Genomic DNA, 21049 nt, shown 5'->3' with positions numbered 1-21049 from the left:
AAGTAAAGAGCCTCAAAGGCTGCTACTAAAATAACGAGGGTCGTTACTTTCGGAAGTTTATCATACGGTATGCAATTGAAACACATAGTAAATGTCTTTATTGTAATGAAACCGATCCATTCTGCATCCATTGTTAAGGTGTGAAACAATTTAAAAAGTTCGATGGATGTTATTTCCCAAAGATCACGTCCCTAATTACTTTGCAGCACTTGCCGGGGACTAACCATGTACATTTAAATTCATGCTAATAAAGCCAATCTGAGAAAATAGAAGAAAAAAATACTTTACACTTTCATATCTTTGAAGGTTTTAGGGTTTTCAATGTGATCATTTCCTAACAACAAGCTCCTCTTTGATCCTATTTCATGCAATATTTTATATGAAGAATACCGAAAAGCAGATTCATAATTACCGGAAATACCTAAAAGTACTTAGTTTAGCTTCGATTGAGAATATATATCAAACACTCAACACTCTGACCACATTTCCAAACACCTCAAAGTTCGTCAAAACAGCGTTGTATTCTCAACTCTGTTCTCGGTGTTTGGAAATGAGTTCAAACATGGTCTTTTGTGTTTGATACATCAGCGTAGCCTCGTTTTGCGCCATTTAGTTTTTGCTGCCATTTTGATTATTTGACAATGCCAAATATGATACCAAGATGTAAGGATGTGAAGGTAAGAGCTGCGACTGAATGGAGGAATCGACTCTGAGCTCTGAATGCACTGGGAACGAGCATAGTTACTCTAATAATAGTACTCTACGACTAAATATCGTTTTGGTTAACCCAAATAGCCCTCCGGTTAACCTAAATAGCCCTCCGGTTAGCCTAAATAGCATGCTGGCTAGCCTAAATAGCATGCTGGCTAGCGTAAATAGCATGCTGGTTACACTAAATAGCATGCTGGTTTCTTATCCGAAATAGCATTCCTGTTGACCTATGGTTACCTTAAAAAGCACGCTGGTTTGCCCAACTAGCGTCCGGGTTAGACTAAATAGTACTGATTCTCCATTTTGATTACTTCTAACTTATGATCAATCGAAGAACAGACGCATAGATGACATCATTAACAGTTTTTTTGTTGTTGTTTCTTTATTATATAAAACAAATCTTATAGATTCATATAAATAGAACATCAGTGACACACTCGGCTATCGACTTGTGGGCCACGCAGTTTTGTTCGTACCATATTTGACATCGTCCGTGATCAATTACTAACCAGACGCATGGCAACATGAATATGTTCTCTACAACTACCACCTCTCTAAAACGGCCACTTTCTTTGGTCCCAGCGGACAGTTCACACGTTCACTCTTATTTCAACCTCTCCACAATGGAAACGGCCACTAAAACGCCTCCCAAATGCACATTAACCTTTCGATGACGGACGGGCAATCCGTTTTTTTATTGTAAAAGGTCACCAAACTTGGTCTGTACCGCGTGTCGTGGGTCTCTGCTTCTGTTTAGTTTCTGTTTTATTGATGCATTTTGATTTACATACCGGTATGCCAAAATAAGCATTTCTTGACAAAAAATGTTGCGCTCCGGCCCGAATAAAAAGGTTTCATATTACACCCCCACCTCCCCATAATGACCACCTCTCAGGATAACGGCTGGAGAGGTTCAACTGTAAACACTTGCTACTACACATGATTATATTTAAGAAAAAAAAACGAAATCGACGAAGAATTAGAAGTAATATCCATGGTTACGAAAAGGACCTCACACGAACGTCCTTGCCATGTGGTCAGAATGTGTGTTAGGCCTTTGCTATGACGAAGAGCTCACACACCTGTACAAACTCGCTGCGCAATAGACAACAGTCACTACATTTAATGTATTTATCAGCATTTACTGCATTTACTTATTGAATGGTTAGTAATATTACGTTGATCCCTATCGTTTGACCGTTCGACCGTCCGTTCATTCATACAATGGTGCGGTAAACTCCTGCATGTGCAGTCCCCGTGTTATTTGAGTGCCACGTAGCGTGAAATCGAAGCAGCTTGTCCCTCCTGTGCGCTGAGGGTCCTAAGGTATCAATTTCTAAACAAAGTGTAGGGCTGCGTCGGCGGGCAAGTGGAACACTCGGTTACTGTCATCAACCTCAATTTGATAAAGATAAATAACCGCCGTATAGTAGCGAATTTTTCAGAGCAGAAAAAAGATGAGATACCTCAGCTTCAAAACGTGACTACCGCGGTCAGTTTGCCTCCCTTGCACTGTTTAACTTCCCACACCAGGCTCCTTCCGGTCTGCCTGGATAAGAAGTTTCCTCTCCGGCTGTGTACACACAAACTTGCAGTCACTCGGAACTGTGATCTTTTGGGTTTTTTTGCCACATACACGGCAGCGGAAGTCTTGGCGAAGGAGAATAATGCATATGTTTCAACCAGCAAAAAAGTTATCTAAGTTATCTTATCTATCTTAGCAATGAAAACACTGGAACTAATTTTGATACGAGAAAAACCACAGGTCCCCCAAACACGTTATGTAGATCGTTTAAAACGGTTAAAAATATGGACAAGAAATTCACTAAAAACGACTTAAATCGACTCTTGTGTATGCTACTTGTGTTTCGGTGACGTTTTGGGACAGTTTCAAAGGGATTACAGCGAGTCATTCTCTCCAAATATATCGTTACATTCCCATACAAACTCTTATGTTTACACTGTTACGCAATCACGGCTCCCAAGGAGTTTGGTAGACCTGTGAGGAAACTCAGCGGTTTAATCAGTTGATCTGTAAAGAAAGCTTATCACTTAAGATTTATTTCTGTTTTTTGTTCATTACTAGACATTACTGGGAGCTTTTGTTTAAGTCTTACGCAAGAATTCACTACAAGCTTTATCTTTCATTCTCTCTTTATTGTCATTAAAATTGAAAATCTAAAAATAATTTTCCAGCGCTATTTTAACCTGCGGTGCAGCTGCTGGCTGGCTGTGTCGAGCTATTTATGATGTTACGACTTACAGCCATCCTTGATGGCATTATGCTTTTCCTTTGTGTTGAGTCGTTTGTTTCAATTTACAATCACTCAGTCTTGGACAACTGCCACCATTATTCCATGTTAACAATGAATACAAATGGCACATCGCCTCTGACTACTTGAACAAGATCAAAATATTTGACAGGGTGCGATATATAAATAGTGCATAACAAAACAAAACAAAGCCCTATACAATGCTTATAAGCTTAATTGTCTGTTCAATAAAACCCACACTATCCGTTACATGAAATGACAGAAATTTTTGGCGTTTTTTTACAGCGTAAGGCCACTTCTATAAAAATGCTCAGAAAATAGCACCTTAGGCGTCATAATTGATTATCTCTGAGGTACCAGCCAGCTGGTTAGAGACGGGATACACGCTGGCGGATTCTATCTAGACGATATAATTTTATTCCTGAGGAGTTTTGGTAGAGGGAGCTCAGCTGCCACCTTCTCTCTTAATGGACCTTTCAGTTCACTAATAGAGGCGCAAATTGTTCTTATGCAAGCGTATTGAAGAGCACGTGGCTGATGACTTCGAACAAGTGTTCCTACACGTGGGTATCTTTCTGAACACTGCATCTCCCAATGAAACAGACTATCCATTTGGAGAGGATTAAGGTCCGACAGGTCGTCCATTTCAGATAAGCTACTCAATTGTTCAGTTAGAGTAAAGGTTGCTAACGCACGACTGGCATCTCGACCCGCAAAGCAGTTGAAAGGTCCGTCGAGAAATTGAATGTCCTTTGTGTTTGTAGCATCGAACACCTTTCCATTGACGGCAAAATATATTCTTTTCTCTTGAATACCATCATACTGCTGTAACTCTCTAACGGTAAAAGTCCGAGAGTCGTAGTGTTCTGACGAGAGAGAGATGTCTGTCTTCGTTACTTTTTGCTGCGAAATTGGAAATAATTTCCTCCACATAACTTGAAGTGCTAACAACACCGAACCAAACAAGTATAAAGAATCTAACTGAATTTGTACAATCCAAGCCAGTATGTCGTAGAAACCACTGTACACATCGACACCGCGACCTTTAAATCGAACCTTATATCGAGATATCATCCACTTGTTCATGGCGATGGCGCGAATACAGAGATCAGACCGAGATGCTGCCGGTGTTGTGTGAACTCGTCAAATGCAAATTTTGCTTTGTTTACATGCTTATAAGATAACAATACTCGAGAGATTAGAGACATGTGACTTTATTTCTCACGGATGACAGGGTTTCCGCTGGAAGACCCTGGAATGTTCGACGTCATATTTGACATGCTCTATATCACAAGAATCAACGTCAATTGTTGTGTACATAGGACTTAGACTTTGGTCAAATTCTGCTGACGTATGTGGGGGCAGCTTTTGTTTTGTTGTTCATGATGAATGAAGGGCATTTCCTCTGTGGTAAGTATAAAATGCTCACACAAGCCGGAAGACATCGTGTTTAAAAACCGTGGAAACTACTGCTTCACCATTAAAAACAAAAAAAAAACAAAAACAGGAAATAAAAAAATACGCTCAAGTGAGAGAAAAACCGCAAGTATGTCGCAAAATTATTTTGAACTAAATTTGAAACTGTAATAATTGACAGGTAGCCATGTAGCGTGATCTAAGCTACAGCTGTCCAAAGCTTTGGAACGGAAACGTTATGCGTCAGGTTATGTAACTGGCAGCAGGTCAACCCTATAATTTGGTAACATGCACGTACACAGGAAAAGAAGTTGACAAAGGGAAAGGACCTAAGATCTTAAAACACAAAGAAAAAGATTGACATCCTCCAGTGCTTGTGACGCAGTTTGAAAGAGGGAAATTTAACGGCAGTTTTATGATCCAAAAAACAAACAGTATTTCATTATTTGCCTCAGGTAAAAGGGCCGGGTTAATTTGTGCAGTTATAAAATTCCGTTGACATATTTCATCTTGCCCACTCGCATAATTCAATCATGATTGCACCCTTTCAGAATTATAACTAGGAGGCTGGACTAATTCTCACGTAGTTATTATAAACTTACATTTGCTGACTTGCCACAATTTCTATTTAATGCTTCGTTGTATTCAACTCTAATTCATTTTGTTATGACGATGACAATGGCAGCTGTGGAAAAATGTCCACCTAATTTTTTGTCTTATTTTGAGTCTAGGAATCACCTTCTTCATACAACATCAATATAGATCATGTGATCATCAAGAGAGGTTACGATAACAGCTATTGCTATTGGAGAGATCGGGAATGATGAAAGATCAACCGGAAACGTGAACTAAGTCATGCTCAGAACTCATGAAATTGTTGACAACGCTACGTGGAACAATAACTCTAGAGAATGGTTCCTTTCACTTGACGTGACCTCACGACATCACCGGAAGTGAACGCGTGGTACGAAGCATGTTTGGAAATACTGTTTTCCGGAAGAGGGGGTAAAGGTTAAAGTTTTAAAGGTAAATCGTGTCATGATTGGCATAATCCTCATGATATTTTGACGTCAATAAAGAAACGATTGGTAAACTCAATTAAAAAACTGAATAGAACCTCGTAATCTAGGAAGCACCGATGTCAGTATTTGTGGAACGGATATTAAACAAGGCAGACGGAACAAAAGAACTATCATAGTCTCTGTGTTGTGGTTCATTTTCGACTCAAGCAAAATCATTTAAGCATCGAAGACATCGAAAAATTGAAAACATGCTTATTACCAGTGAAATAATGATAAATGTGAAGGTCAGTGAAGGAATCATGAGATGTTCATCAACTTTTGTTACGAGAGTGTGGGAAGAGTTTTTATTAAAACTCCAACCAGTGACCTCATGGACCACTGGGCTACAAAGAACTGTAGTGAGTGTTATAACCGTGGCATTCATCTTATACTGCTATGATCAGTGATGCAGGGGAGGTGTGGTCCCCAACAAAGTTTTAGATGGGGAGAATCCGCCCCAACGGTCCAAACCCTTAACCTAGTATGCCAGTAAATGCTTCTGGTATTATAAAATGCGGTGAAAAACAGGGGTCATAACGCTCTGTTTTTACGCAATAGCAATTACAGTAACCTTACCACCGGTGTGGAGGTTCATTACGAACCTTTGCAATCAGAGAGGGGAACTATAATTTCTTTGAAAAAAGTCATTTCTCGCGATATTGGAGCAGTTCAACAAAATAGACTTAAATCTAACATTATAAAAGATTTTATTTGAAAAGGAATTAAGATTATGAAGCAAATCAAAGAATATGTAGCATGCGCCCATAAACAACATTTCGTTAAGATGTGGTTTTTTTTTTTACAGCAGTCAAATAAAAATATCTCAAAGCAGATTTTTAAAAACAATATTATAAAAAGTGGGATCAGATAGTTTCGGACAGAACGACCATCTGTTGACGTCTGACGAAGGACTAGGCCTTAACTGTTGACAGCCTCTGTTTTTTCTACTCAAAGATAGAAGTTGAGAGACAGCGAGTAATAACCTCCCAACCACTTCAATTCTTTCGCGAAAAAAAGTACGAAAAACAGAGGACTGTGAACAATCTAAGTAAAGCCCAAGAAGTTTGGATTTTCGTGGAACGTTTTACACTTGCGTTGCTATAACTGTTTATAAGAATCTTAAAAACTGACGACAAATTCAGCTGAATTATCAAGAGCTTAGTGAATCCGGCTGTGTAAATACCATACATCAAGTAACATTTAGCACAAGGCTGCAGGTTTGGATACTCTTCTCAGATAAGAAGGCCACAAAAGTACGCCCTGCGCACCTATTTTTTAGTTCTAAGAAATAAAATAAAGTATTGTATATTTTTAAATATTCACTGGAGTGATCATCTCTGAGTTGTCCGCAGTAATCTGAAAATGAAAGCAGCGATTTTTTCATAAGCGACGAACATTAAGGCTGCAGTTGATACAGTCTGAAGCAGCTTAGCCTCCAGTCCTTTATATAAACCCTTGACGCCTTGCTCCCTGAAGGACAAACACACGTTCACTATTAGCACCAAGTCCAAAGCTAATGAAGTCTGAGCCGGAGATAACAGAATTAACTGGAAATAGCTCTGCCTCATGAATTTCCTTCCTTACGTTAGAGCTACGAATGGTAATTCGGGACCACAGGAAGTAAAGGAAAATTCGTTTCACGATTCGTGTTTGGTAGAAGTTTCGGATTGAAACCGTAAAACATCAGTATCGTAATACACTCAGTTAGTCAATGGTCAAAATTTAAAGGAGAAACGGGGAGGGGTTAAAAAGAGAATAAAACGTAACAATCCTGGTAATGATAATAATCACGACAAAGACAAAGACGAAGACGAAGACGAAGACAAGACGAAGAAGAAGACAAGACGAAGACGAAGACAAGACGAAGACGAAGACAAGACGAAGACGAAGACGAAGACGAAGACGAAGACGAAGACGAAGACGAAGACGAAGACGAAGACGAAGACGAAGACGAAGACGAAGACGAAGACGAAGACGAAGACCAGACGAAGACGAAGACGAAGACGAAGACGAAGACGAAGACAAGACAAGAAGAGAAATTAAAACCCTAAAAGACATTACACAGAATGGTAACTAACTTTCTTTTTACTAACAAATGCAACGCCATACCTCGTAAGTCTTGCTAATAGAGAGAAGATGTCTGCTTTTCCATTTGGTGTTTTGTGTCCAGACTGAGAGGAATAAGAAAATAATGTTCTTAATCACTGCCTGGCTCAGCGATGCAACTACAGAAACAATTGACACCTGTTCAATTTTGATTAAATTTCACCACCAAATAGGTCCTGGTACATGCATTTGAAAGCAATATCAACTTACTCTCTGCTTGCACTGAGCCACCTGTAGGGGATAAGTAACAACAGTGGAAACAGCTTTGGCAATTGCACCCAGTGCAAAGTATTGTTTTCCACTGAGAGCCTGCAAAATTAAACATAAGTTTAGTAAGGGCAGCTGACAGGTTACTTACTGCCAAAATGTAACAGAAAGGTTTGATTCAGTGTGAGTGACAATAACAGCAAACAATACTCTATACCTTTTTATCTTCGTGCATCAAGAACTTCTTTATTGCTTCATAGACCATAAACTGAATAGCAGGGTTGCCAGCAAGAACAAGAGATGGGCCTGTTCCACTCCACAGGGTTGACAGACCTTCTTCTTGGCTAATTCGTAGTAAACCATCTGCAATTACATACATGAATACAAAGATCCAACATCAGTGCATGAACCTGTGCAGTAATTGCATGATCAAAGGACAACATCAAAGGTCAACATCAAAATGTGGTAAGAGCAAAAAAATGGCACACAAGGTGATAGCTGAGTGTGTCACTGAATGTTCTGACCACATCTTCTGTGATCAATTACTGAACAGATGCAAGGCAACATGAAATCTATTATTTTGTTTTAAATAGCAATAAAAGAATCAAAAACAAAATGTTAATGACGTCATCTATGTGTTTAAGGTCCTCCAATTAAGAACCAATCAAAATGTGAGAATAATCAGATGTACTGTATATAATAATACAGAAAGCTGTTGTGTCTGTAGTGCAGATCTTAAATATACTCTGTATATGTCAATAACCTTTTACAGATTCTATTCACAACTTACAGTTGTAAATCAACCATCCTGATCTTTGCAAATAGTACTCACCGATAATTCCTTTGTATTTTTTTGTTTTGTTGCATTCTAGACCCTTAGTTCTGAATGTTGCTCCCTGTAGCTTTAGGCGAGTATTCACTACCCACAGTGGTGTTGTCATGAGAACATTAACAATGCCTGCAACAAATAGACTCTTTGTCCAGCTGTACTTGACTAGCCATTAATCAACAAATTACATGTAATTGTTCAAAAATACTTGTTAGTCCTCAGGTTGCAGTCTTGACAATTTACAAGAGGTACCCCTATCACACCACGTGTGTTCTGAAATGATTCCCAAGTGGAGTATATATCACCTTATACAACTAGCACTTTGTCTTTCCACTCAAAGGGATAACTGCCTCATTCACCTACCCATCCATCTACTCACATGGCATTTGTTATAATGGATCATTTGTTTTATTACTCAGGTTTGTTATATCTGTAACTTTGGTCAGACTGAAGAATACTTTGGCTCTACCAGGTATTCCCTAGATACATGCATAAAGGGGTTTGTTACAAAATGTTATGTATGCCCTTGTTGGTTTCACTATATCAAAGTCATTTTGGTAAAACCTCTGAGATCCCTTAACATGTAATTTAGAAAAGACTCTGTGAAGAAAGCACTCTCTAAAAGCCATATGTCGTCAACTTAATAGAAACACAAAGAATTAGCATGAGCTGTTGGTGTGACACACTGCACTGCAGGCAAAGATAAATAAGGGGGAGGTGCACTGGACTTGGCGTCAATGGTTTGCATTCTTGCTGGGCAATACACTTTACTTACTGCCTCCCTCCACTCACTCGCAGGTGTAAAATTATTGGGTACAGGCAAATTTCATTTTGTGACATGACTACACCATCCAGAAGGGGGATATAGTCCTAATACATTCTGACAGTGTGGGACACTTGTACATGTACCTACTCAACCAAAATAAACAAATGACTCACTTTCTTTTTCTCCCCGTGTCCCCCCCTGTTTCTATTAAGTTACAGAACACTCTCAAAATGTTTGGAGAACTTGAAAAAGCAATGGAAACACTTGCCTGTAGCTCATGTTCCCCATGGCATTTCTCCTTCTCATGAATGTTAACTTCCCCTTATGTTTCTGTAACTTTGTTAAAAATTTGCTGTTTCTTTACTATTATAAACTATCATTACCTGCTAAATATCCAAATAACAGATCTTGAAGTGATGAAGATGTTTTCCCTCTGCCCACAAAAGCAGTCTTAAGACCATTAAAGGTGTAGAAATAAAGAAAATTTGAACAATAAAGGCTTGATAAAACTGGCAGGAGACCACGGTATAAAGAATGCCTGAAGAATAAGGAAACATATATTACGTGAAAATTTGTTTGTTTTTTTGTCAATCAGAATTAAGTGTATTCCTGTGTGTATACATGTATTATACATGAAAGTTGCGATAATTCATTAAAATAGTCATAGTTGCTGAAATCACCAGATAGATATTTAGCGACTTGCAGGCTCCTTAAATACAGCCACCTTATACCACACACCACTAAACATTTTGTAAGACAAAACAGGTACATGTACATGTAGATAAGCTTTCATTGTATCCTTCAATTATCGCAATGAAAATTAAGAAATACATACACTCCTTCCTCTTGAATAATATCCATTAATATATAAGCTGTGCTCTTTGCTTTTCTTTTGTCATCAACTGTAAAACATGAGCAATATAAATACATGACAATACACATGGTCATGATCATGTAGGCAATCACTAACCATGCTAGGGAAAAGTATGGCTTGAATCATAAGAATGGTTTAACTTAGTTTCCACTTCTCACACTCCCCTTTACAAATCGACATGTACTACAGCTACATATCACTTTTTGTAACAATTAGTAAAATATTTAACCTTTAACTAAAAAATATATATTCATATGTCAGCCACAGTTGACATTTCGGTGTTTGTGACCATTGTCACAAAGTTCTGAAAGTAATGACCCCCCCCCCCTTCCCCGCATACTATAAGTAAATGTAGTGCCCTCCAAAAGAAAAGACAATTAAATGTCACGGTTCTTAAAAAATTTCAAAAGCAGAAATTATGCTTCAAATGTTACACTGCACATGTACATGTAGTTAAGTGACCTCAGAGGGTGTAGTTTGACTAGAAATTTCTCCAATTTTCAGACTGATTTTCACAACAATTAAAAAACGATCTCACCAACCTTGAAGTCTGGTTCTTGCAGTATCCAAAGGATAAAACACTGTCATGGCTGTCACACTTCCCTATCAAAATGTAGAGCGTTCAAGACTACATGTCACACCGGAATTCACACATTGCAATTACAATTGCTATACAAAACACCAGGTGTTTTAGACTCATACAGAAACCTCAATTCTTACATGTAAACAGTATATATATTCCCATCTAAAACAATAACAATATTTTTATTATCAAATATTAATTTATTTAATAAATAAGGGATTGAATTATCCTGGGTATCATAGCTGACTATACAAACAAAACTTCTGCAGTCTGTACATGTATATTTACTGACATCAATCACAAAATAATATGGTTATGGTTGCCTTAGGAGTCACTCGAGTTGCGGGCTCGTTGGTCTCGAACAGGAATTGAACCCCTAAGAATGGCTCTCGAAGGAGTTCGTGGAGGGCTTTCCTTTGCCTCTTCGAGAGCTCTACCACCCGCAAATGCCTCCCAGAACTCTGTGAACATTCTGTAACAATTCACTATTTTCCTAGCACATTTTTTGTAAACAGAACTTTTGCTGTCTTCACTATCTTGAATGACAACAATTCTTAACTTGAGCAATAATTCAATGAGAATGACAGGTTTTTCACCCAAAACATTAGAAAACTCTTTGTTAGAAGTTCCAGACTTTCCATACTCTGTGTGAAAATTTTTGGGGCAAATTGTGCAAATATTCTCGGAAACCATTACAGACATGGATGAAACTGGATTATTTGCTCAAATTCCCGCCGTTGTGATCTGTGATGCATGCAAGTAAACATGACAGCCGGAAATAATCAATTGGTTAATACATATACTGACACTTGTCACATTATGAGGATCGGTGGAAGACTGCAACAAAGACCTTTGTGTCAGGCTTTTCTTTGCCGGTTGCTTCCTCCTCCTACCCTGTGAGTAAGAAAAGCCTGATACTCAGGCTACCACTTCATAGAGGAGGCCTTTTAATACACACCATTATTATCCAACTGTAGCAAATACCATCCAAATGACAGTACAAACATACAGCGATATTGTACAGTTATTTGTACAGTAGAAAACCTGTTTGCCACACAGGTTGGCACGCACATGCAAAACTGTCACACTCTCCCTCTTTCATTGATAAATTTATTGACCACAGTAGTTGGATAATAAATCTCTTACTAGATGTTTTGGTGTATAGTATCGCTTTGTATTTTTACTTGTGTTGTTTGTATTTTGACTCGCCCTACAGGCTCATCAAAATACAGCACAACTCGTAAAAATATACAGAGATACTACACACCAAAACATCTAATAAGATATATTTATCTACAAACATATACACAACTTTATTTAATTTTTATTCAGATTTCAGAACAGCTTGCAACTGGTAGTGCTAATATCTCCGAACAAGGAAAATAAATATCTAGGATATTACATGGCGGTGTGAAAGTATGAAATATTTAATTTTCAAGTGGTTTTCATAGACGAGTGCAGCGAGTGAGTAAAATATTGTTTTTAACATAAGAAAGTAAAATCCACCAAGCCACCCTGTAATTTTGTTTTTACTATGTTGAGAACCTGACTGTTTGTAAAAAAAAATGTGAAAAAATGAGAAAAAACATAATAAAAACTTGGCCCTCAGATGTAGTTTCATCTGATTTTTTAGAGTGGTGTATTTTCCAGCAAGATACTTGTTTCTACATAACAAATAGATTTAAATGATTAAGACAAGGCTAGGGCATTAATTACATTTCAATAAAACATATTAACATTTTCACAAGGCTATCTACAGGCCTGATTTAGTCTCAAATAGAGCAGTGTGTGTGTGTAATGTGGAATGGCATAAGTATCCAATTACAGGATGGTACTGTGTTGGAAATTAGCACTCGCCCATGTGAGTGTGAGGAGCTTCGGGTGAGTACAAATCATCGATCACTCACTCCTTTGGCAAGTACAAAATGTTGATAACATTCATTTTTATTTTCAATTTTGGCAACAATATCTCCAAACAAAAACTTACCAGTGCTTTTTTGACCTTATTTATCTTTCAAGATGCCCAACTAATTTGCCAATAACACTCCAATAACTTAAGTTTATAGTTTTTCATACATTATACCAAATGAAATATGAATACCTCGAAGCGATAATTTACGTAATGGTTACACATGTATAAAGTGAAACAGCCGGTCTCTAGTTGAGCCAACAGTTATTAGTTCATGAGAACTGAAAATGGCACATGAGAGGAACAAGGACATTTGCCTGCTAAGGTCTTTTGGTATAATTTTCCATTGAAGGAAAAAATGTCAGTCTTCCACATACTTTATTAAGACAAGGCAAGGGCACTAATTACATTTCAATAAAACATATTAACAACATTTTCACAAGGCTATCTACAGGCCTGATTTAGTCCCAGATAGAGCAGTGTGCGTATGTAATGTGGAATGGTATAAGTATCCAATTACAGGATGGTACAGTGTTGGAAATTAGCACTCGCCCATGTGAGTGTGAGGAGCTTCGGGTGAGTACAAATCATTGATTACTTGCCCATTTGGCGAGTACGAAATGTTGATAACATTTTTTTTTTCAATTTTGGCAACAATATCTCCAAACAAAAACTTACCAGTGCTTTTTTGACCTTATTTATCTTTCAAGATGCCCAACTAATTTGCCAATAACACACCAATAACTTAAGTTTATAGTCTTTCATACATTGTACCAAATGAAATGTGAATTCCTCGAAGCAATAATTTATGTAATGATTACACATGTATAAAGTGAAACAGCTGGTCCCTAGTTGAGCCGACAGTTATTAGTTCATGAGAACTGAAAATGGCCCATGAGAGGAACAAGGACATTTGCCTGCTAAGGTCTTTTGGTATAATTTTCCATTGAAGGAAAAAATGTCAGTCTTCCACATACTGACAAGTTATTCACTCCAATCTCTCGATTCTAGGGAAGTATGTGAATCAGGTAGTGCCAGCTGTTTGTTTAGCCGTGTTTCAGTTAACACCATGGAAAAGTGGAAATATTTCTTAGGAGTGTCAAAAGTTGATGATTAAAATGAGGATAAAACAGTTAAATGTGTCTGCGATCCTAAGAAGGCATCTTGTAAATGGACCAGAACAAGAAGGCACAACACAAAATGGTAAGCTGGGCATCCGTGATTACAAGATACTGAAAAATGTATGGTTTGTGAACCATTGTGGATATTTTTTGGCTGTGCAGGGGAGGGTAAGTGAAAACTACACCGGGCAAGTGCATTTTGAGAGTCACTCACCCAAGTGCTGTCAAAATTTAGTTCCCAACACTGCAGGTACATACAGTAAATAAATGTTATTGGCCGGCTGGGAGGTCCGTATGGGGAAAAACTGTGACCGAGGTCTTGAAAATGCTGCCTGAAGCCGCAGGCCGAATGCAGCATTTTCAAGCCCGAGGTCACAGTTTTTCACTATACGGACCAACCCTAAGCTGGACAATAACATGTTTATCTTTTTTCTTGTGGTAAATTGGCTTACAAGTGGGTTTGTTTATGCAGATTTGTCATTGAATTGGCTTACGTGCCGTCTACAGACTCTACAAACCATTGGTAAAAAATCTAACTAGCGAACGAGCGAGTAACTCAGATACTAGACAAAGAAAGATGTATTAAAGAATAGATTAATTTATACCGAACTACTTTATGTTACTTGCATTTAGTTCACCATTTAAGTTCTCTTAAAGTGTTTTTCCGGTGGAAATTTCTTGCCAAGTTTGAAGTTCTACTACAAAAACAATTTCTGTCAGTCGTTGCAAATCACTCGAAATCAGACTTTTCTACCATAAATTGAGTGGCAGATAGCGAGGAAATTCCTGAAGTGTATTCCACAAAAATTCTCTCAAATACAGCAACGATTGGAGAGGTAAACTCGATTGAAATTGACTTATTTTTTACTTAAAACTTATACAGAGAGAGACAGAGGATTACATGCCATTACAGTACCAAGCTACAAACAGCCAAACAAACTCTCACAACTTCAAAAAATTCAATTGAATTTACTTACAGTGACTTTCCTTGCCATTTAAAGGTGAATAGAGATAAACTCACATTGATTAATCGTCTATGGAAGTGTAAAAAGGGCGAAAGATGACGATTACCGCTAATTCATTCACAAAAATAGATCAACTTGACAGATTCTGCCCACTATGGCGGTCCGGATGAGAAAATTCCGCCCGCTCCAGGAACCATTCAGATTGCAGGATTTGTTGAATTCTGCCTGCTCATGAGCTGAGAAAAAGATAAGTGTTTGTATCCAATTTCAACAAGTTGTAATTAGATACCTGTAATTGGACACCAGTGATCGAAAGAAGATTACATAACAAATAGGTGCACGGAGAACCAATTGCCATTGAGAATTTTGTTATGTAAGTTATCATGATTCTTGCTATACCTCCCAACTCAAATACATTTTCCGATTGGAGGAGAGCGTGTCATGTGTTGTGGGTCAAAAGTCATTAACTCCCTTAAGCAAACAAAACCTCACTAACTCCCTAGGGAAACAACAACTTGAACTTTTGACTCGCACATGATCAGGTTGTGCTCCTTTAAACCACGGCAAATTTGTGAGCCAGCCAGCGTAAAGATGTAACAAAACACTTTATGACTGATCACGCCGGAAACAGCAAGTTTTGCTTCCCCTCGACCTCAACAACAACAACAACAATAACTTTATTAATGTGTCAAATACATTCTAGCCGAGGATAAAAAACCCTCTACTAATAGGGGACACATAAAATAAATAAAATAAATTATAAAATTTAAAAACCTAAATTTGATATTTACAATAAAAAGAGACTAAAATTTAACTACATTATTTACAGTAATTCCAACAATTCTAAAATAATTCATTCGTAAGTAGATCATGTGCTACATAAAACACAGTTCTCGCATTCATGTTCAATTTTCTGTGAAAGATTAGTTAACGTGATCCGTCTTTTAAAAGATTGTAGAGACGGTAAGTTTTTTAAGTTAGTTGAGAGTCGACTCCACAGCATAGGTCCAATATATCTTAGCGAGTGTTTCCCATAGGTGACAGTATTAAATCTGGGAATGCGGAAATCTGCGCTTCTAAGGTTGTAAGTAGAACTTTTCAATCTTGGGGAAACAAAACTCACTGTTCCTCATGGGACCAGTCATTAAGTGCTTAATACACCGATTCCAGAAAAAACCGGAAGTTGCATGCAAGCGAGGCTTAATAGCCCTCCAGCTTTCAAAATGGCAGATGAAATGTTGGCGAAGAACGAAAAAATTCGAATGTATATAGGTTAGAGCAACTTGTCTGGAGCAAATGTGGTAAGGAAAAGAAAAAGAGTTGGACACAAGTGTTGTGCGGCTGCAAAACTCTAATAATCGTAGCAAAAACCGACCTGATTTATCATTTCCACGACTGAGTTTCCTTCGGACAAGCCAGATAAACAAAGAAGGAAAAAGTGGGAAATACTTATGAAAAGGGGAGATGTCTATTTTACCTTGGTAGGAAATAATTTCTGTTGTTCCGAGCAGTTCTTGCCAAGTGATTTTAAACTGAGTACATTTATTGAAACTGGGAGCCATACCCTCGGTTTTCCCCTGCACAAAAGTTGATGAGGAATCTCTGTGTAAAGCAAAAAGATGCGAGGCATCTGAGTCTGGCAAAGAAGAAGTGAATACAGGTGTGAATACCCATCAGCTTCAATTAACTTAGGAATTAATCATTTTTCATGCCTCTGAGGTAAATAAAAAAGTTTCGCAAAACAATGTTGAATGTGAAAGGACATTAGTGATTTAAATACAGCCATTGATGAATTTTGAATCTTTTCTATTCGCTTAATATTTCAGCAAGATCTGGCTTTTAGGTTTAATATTTCAGAACTAGTAGTGTCAGATAAATTATTGCATAGGCCAATTTCCTGTATTTGATGTTGGGGAGCCTGCCCATTATTTATTTACCTGAAGTTTTTTAGGTTGAATTTGAAGACATAAAGTGCAGAATAGACTGCAGAGAGATAAAAGGTCAGTTACCCAAGACCGAGGCAGAGTGAACTAATAAAAGTCTGACAACACATTTTAAGGCCTTGTAGGAATTTCCTTAATATCAGGTATTTGATAGACAGCATTTACTGGCAAGCAAGAAGGTTATAATCTTCATCCCTTCTATGTGACCAAGTAAATCAGAGCTGATGATAATTTTACTAATATTAAAGAAGACTGTTTTTCAACCATGAACCAGAACTGCAAATGTAAAAATACAAGCTGAAGTGGCTATTTGGAGAATATATGGATGGCATATATTTGATGGTGTAATTCCACTAAGGTTGTGTAGAGTTGTTAATCAACCCTGGATAGTGAGCTATTTGCTTGTAAACTGGCAGAAAAATTAGTCATCTAATAATTCTTGACACCTAATGTTTAATTTGTCATTTGGTAGTGAATGAAAACAGAGTACATGATATGATATTGTTCATCAGTGGCAATTAAATATTTGGTGATTTCCACCGTAATGAAATTGTGCATTATGTGGCTTCATGTTCTATTTTTTGGGTGTAACATAGAAGGACACATGGTCTGGTGTATAATTTGCTAATAACATAGAAGTACAATTGAATTTGACCTCATTGAGAATTTCCTACATTGTGTGATCTTATAGATTCCCAATTGTTTTGAACTATTTTGAAATATTCACTCAACATTACCAGAAAAAAAAAACTAGAAGTAGCTGAATTCTCTCATGTTAATTGCTGGACAAACTTATTGGAACTTTGGTATACATTATTTATTCTGGCTTTAGCAATAATCACATCTTGTAAGGCCATCTCTAAGCATAAGCCAGTTCATATATAATATATGTATCATAAATTGTTCAATATTCTTAAGTATCTCCTTCCACCATTCTATGTCCAAGGCAAGTTGCTCATTAAAAATTCTCAGTTACTTCTAAGAGGGTCTTCCAATTTATAGCCAGGACATTCCAAAGTCTGTTCACAACAAAGAGTAGTTGTTGTACATTGCACTTCATAAACTGAAGTAAATATGACTCTTGTTTACTTTTAACCCAGTATCAAACATTTTGCATATTGATTTTATAAGACAATCTTTCAGGGGTTCACCATCCATAACAATGACATTCTTGGCTTCAATGATTTCATGGAGATTGCTCTTACTTGGGTCTGTAACCAGCTCAGCTGGCGAGCCCCCAAAATTTCTGTTTTCTCTTGAACAAAAAGAAAGCATTTTGTTACTTGCACCTTCGTCTATCCCTGTTGATGCATTATTTCAATGTACTTGTCTTTTACTAATTGCTAATATTCTAGGCCATCTTCCATGGCATGTGGCTGATAGTCTTTGTTACACTGCGGTACACTTCTTTGATAATTTTATTGGTGATTTCACCAATGAATCAGCTTTGTGATTGTGTCCTACCGTGTAACGCATTGATGCTGTCACTGTACTGAACCCTTGTTTGTACCATTCTTGGCGAGTAGATCGTGGTCTTGTTTGATACTCTGATTAGTATCTTTTAAACTGAAGGATTTGTCTTATTCTCTCGCACCGATTGTTTATTCACTAAGAGAGATCGGATGTTCTCTAACGTGAGAAGACTGAAGTCGTCAGCGAAAAATGAATCAGCCGTAAGAAATTTTTTTACGTTTGGATGTTCTGTTGTGATACTCCTGATATCCGGAACAATTTTTAAATTCACTTCTGTATGTTCTTTCGAGCTCTTGCTTCTGTTTTTGTTTTACTACTTTAAGCTACTTTAGCTTTAGTAAAGTTATTCTTCGAGTCAGGATTGTAGATTTTTAAAACTTTCATTTCATTCAGATTCTTTTTCCTAAACCGACCATGAATAAAGTTCTTTTAGGCAATAAAAATGGTGAGAACATGTTGTTTTTTCGCACATTAGAGATCGAGACAATCGAAGAATGGCAAACATATCTTTCCAAAAGTTCCTTTATTTTGCCACATTAATTTATACGGCGACTTTTAAGCCAGAATTTTAATTGGCTGAGTGTCAATATTTCAATCTCTTCTTCGTTCACACTAACGCCGGGAATATCATCAGAAGAGAGATTGACTTCACTTCTTCGTACACCATGTTGCTTTGAATATTTACCGCGAGGGCTATTAAGCCTAGTTTCGGTGTAACTTCCGGGTTTTTTCTGGAATCGGTGTATTAATGTAATCGACGATACTAATCGATAATGCCGGCAAGGATAACGGACCGTCATGAAAAAAAAAAACCGAAAAATCTCTCTGTTTTATACAGTTTTCGGTTCTCCTGACAATCCACAGGCCTACTAGTCCTTTAATTAAATTGCCCTAAACATTACGTAAGCTTTTATGACAATCGTACCACGTAATGGATAAATATCCACTTACCACCGCGCCGGCGAGAGCGTGAACAAAGTTCCGATGTGAGAACAACATTTTGAGGGTGGCAGGAAGGTCCAACGCCGGCAAAAGAGGAACCAGATCATTAAAGCTGGCAGTTTTAGAAAACACTGTCATTTTAGAACCGTTAAGCAGCTAAAGATAACATTTTGCCTCTGAGACAAATTCCACGAGGGTACATTGCACAAGACCGGCACACGGTTTTCACATGCAAAACAGTCGGTGTGTACTTCATGTATCCGCTATAGACTATACCATCAATAACGAGCAGTCTCTTCCCCAGGGCCTGGACGGGGCAGGCCTCAGTTTAGATCGACTGAAACTGATGGATATCATATGTTGTTGTTTTTTTATTATTTTCAGGGCTACTGGTAAATCGTCAGAAAAAAATATGTTAAGAAAAACGCCAAAACGTCGGTACTTTTATAGGACGATTCAGCTAGAGTTAGACGAGTAAGGTAGTTGAACATGCAGAGTGTACAAAAACCAGAAACATCACTAACGTAACTACGTTTGTAGAAAGTTATGCTGAAATCAAACTGCAAACGGCGCGTCAATCAAATTACGGTAGCGCAAATAATTGCCTTACTAGGGATGTGATAGGAAAAATATGCAACATACCCAAAGACCCAAACTCGAATGAATGATTGAATTTTTGTCTTTACTATGAATTTATCTAAAAAACGTACAAGAAGTTACCAATTGCTGTGTATTTTAAAAAGGGGGGAGGGGGTTGAATAGGGGTATGCAAATCCGCTGTTCCGTGCCTTTTTTCAGCCAAATCCGCCGATCCGCCAATATTTTTGATCAAATCCGAAACCATAACCACATCCGGAAACAGAATTGTAAAAGTTCAGAGTTAAACTGGTAAATGTGAATGCCATTGTTAATTTCGCACAAGTAGTAAAGTAGGCAACATGCTTGATGATTATAATACAGTACAATTCCAATAACAGTCTCACACCTAAGTTTAATTGAGCTTCGTTCGAAAAAAGAAATAATTCGGATGAACTCATTAACATGCCGACCAAGGCTGAAGAAAGATCTATGATTCAAATTTCGTTTAGGACCCAAGATCCGAACATCAAGACAGGTACAATCCGGAATCCGCGCCAAAATTCACAGCTAATCCATTTTGGTTACTAGTATCCTATGAAGTAGTTTGAAAGAGAATTGTCTTAATTTATTGTCTGCCGACATTTTTGAGATGTTGGCGAAGGGGAGGGGGGGGGGGGGTAATGTTTGGACCATGATTGAACTGATGTTGGTTGTGTTTCCCATTTCACTTGGAAGAGTGAGTAATAATCCTTGCACCGCATTTTAGACAAACTGATGGTTTTTCCTTCGACAAGCTGGTATACATCAGATTCTCCTGTGATTGTTTCTAGAGATTTTTTAATAATCATAGCTTTTAATATAAGACTTTTGGGAATTGCAGAGAGAGAGAGAGAGAATTTGGCAATAATAAATAAAATTGACTTCAATGTTGTATTTTGTCTTGAATCTTCATAAGATAGATATTTGCCAGTATTCTTAAGAAGATCTTGTACAAAATATACCCCACGCTCACTCCAGGTTTTCAATACAAAGATTTTCCTTCGATCGTGATATCTTTGTTGTTCCATATAATTAAGTCGCCTTTGAAGCAGTCATCCCTGTATTGGTCTCACAATTCACTAGAGTAATCTAGAAGTTCTGAGTAAAAGGGGGAAATATTGTTGTCTAATTTTTTTGTGTTATAGTTGCATTTTAAGCGGAGAAACGGTAATCCTCCATATCTATTGAAGTAAGCAATGGGAATTGCTTTCCAAACATCATTAGTAACCTGCCTATCCAGCTTAATCGAAGT

The 21049-nt window shown here is 37.6% G+C and overlaps 2 protein-coding genes across 2 annotated transcripts; both read right to left on the bottom strand.

Moving 5' to 3' along the window:
- Window positions 1–2847: 2847 nt before the first annotated feature.
- On the bottom strand, window positions 2848–6072 carry LOC145489275 (uncharacterized). The gene has a single exon (XM_081468237.1). The coding sequence runs from the start codon at window positions 4068–4070 to the stop codon at window positions 3381–3383; it is 690 nt and encodes a 229-aa protein (XP_081324363.1). The 5' UTR covers window positions 4071–6072; the 3' UTR covers window positions 2848–3380.
- Window positions 6073–6151: 79 nt separating this feature from the next.
- On the bottom strand, window positions 6152–19491 carry LOC145489274 (peroxisomal membrane protein PMP34-like). The gene is made up of 9 exons (XM_081468236.1): window positions 19189–19491; window positions 10786–10846; window positions 10205–10271; window positions 9753–9907; window positions 8607–8732; window positions 7992–8137; window positions 7778–7876; window positions 7571–7632; window positions 6152–6931 (listed from the first exon to the last, which is right to left on the bottom strand). Exons 1-9 carry the CDS (start codon window positions 19315–19317, stop codon window positions 6793–6795), a joined length of 984 nt encoding a protein of 327 aa, XP_081324362.1. The 5' UTR covers window positions 19318–19491; the 3' UTR covers window positions 6152–6792.
- Between the last annotated feature and the right edge of the window lie 1558 nt (window positions 19492–21049).

The sequence above is a fragment of the Orbicella franksi genome, chromosome 6 (assembly GCF_964199315.1).
Source record: "Orbicella franksi chromosome 6, jaOrbFran1.1, whole genome shotgun sequence".
NCBI lineage: Eukaryota > Metazoa > Cnidaria > Anthozoa > Scleractinia > Merulinidae > Orbicella > Orbicella franksi.
The sequence above is the reverse complement of the archived record's forward strand: the minus strand, read 5'-3'. Positions and strand labels throughout refer to the sequence as shown.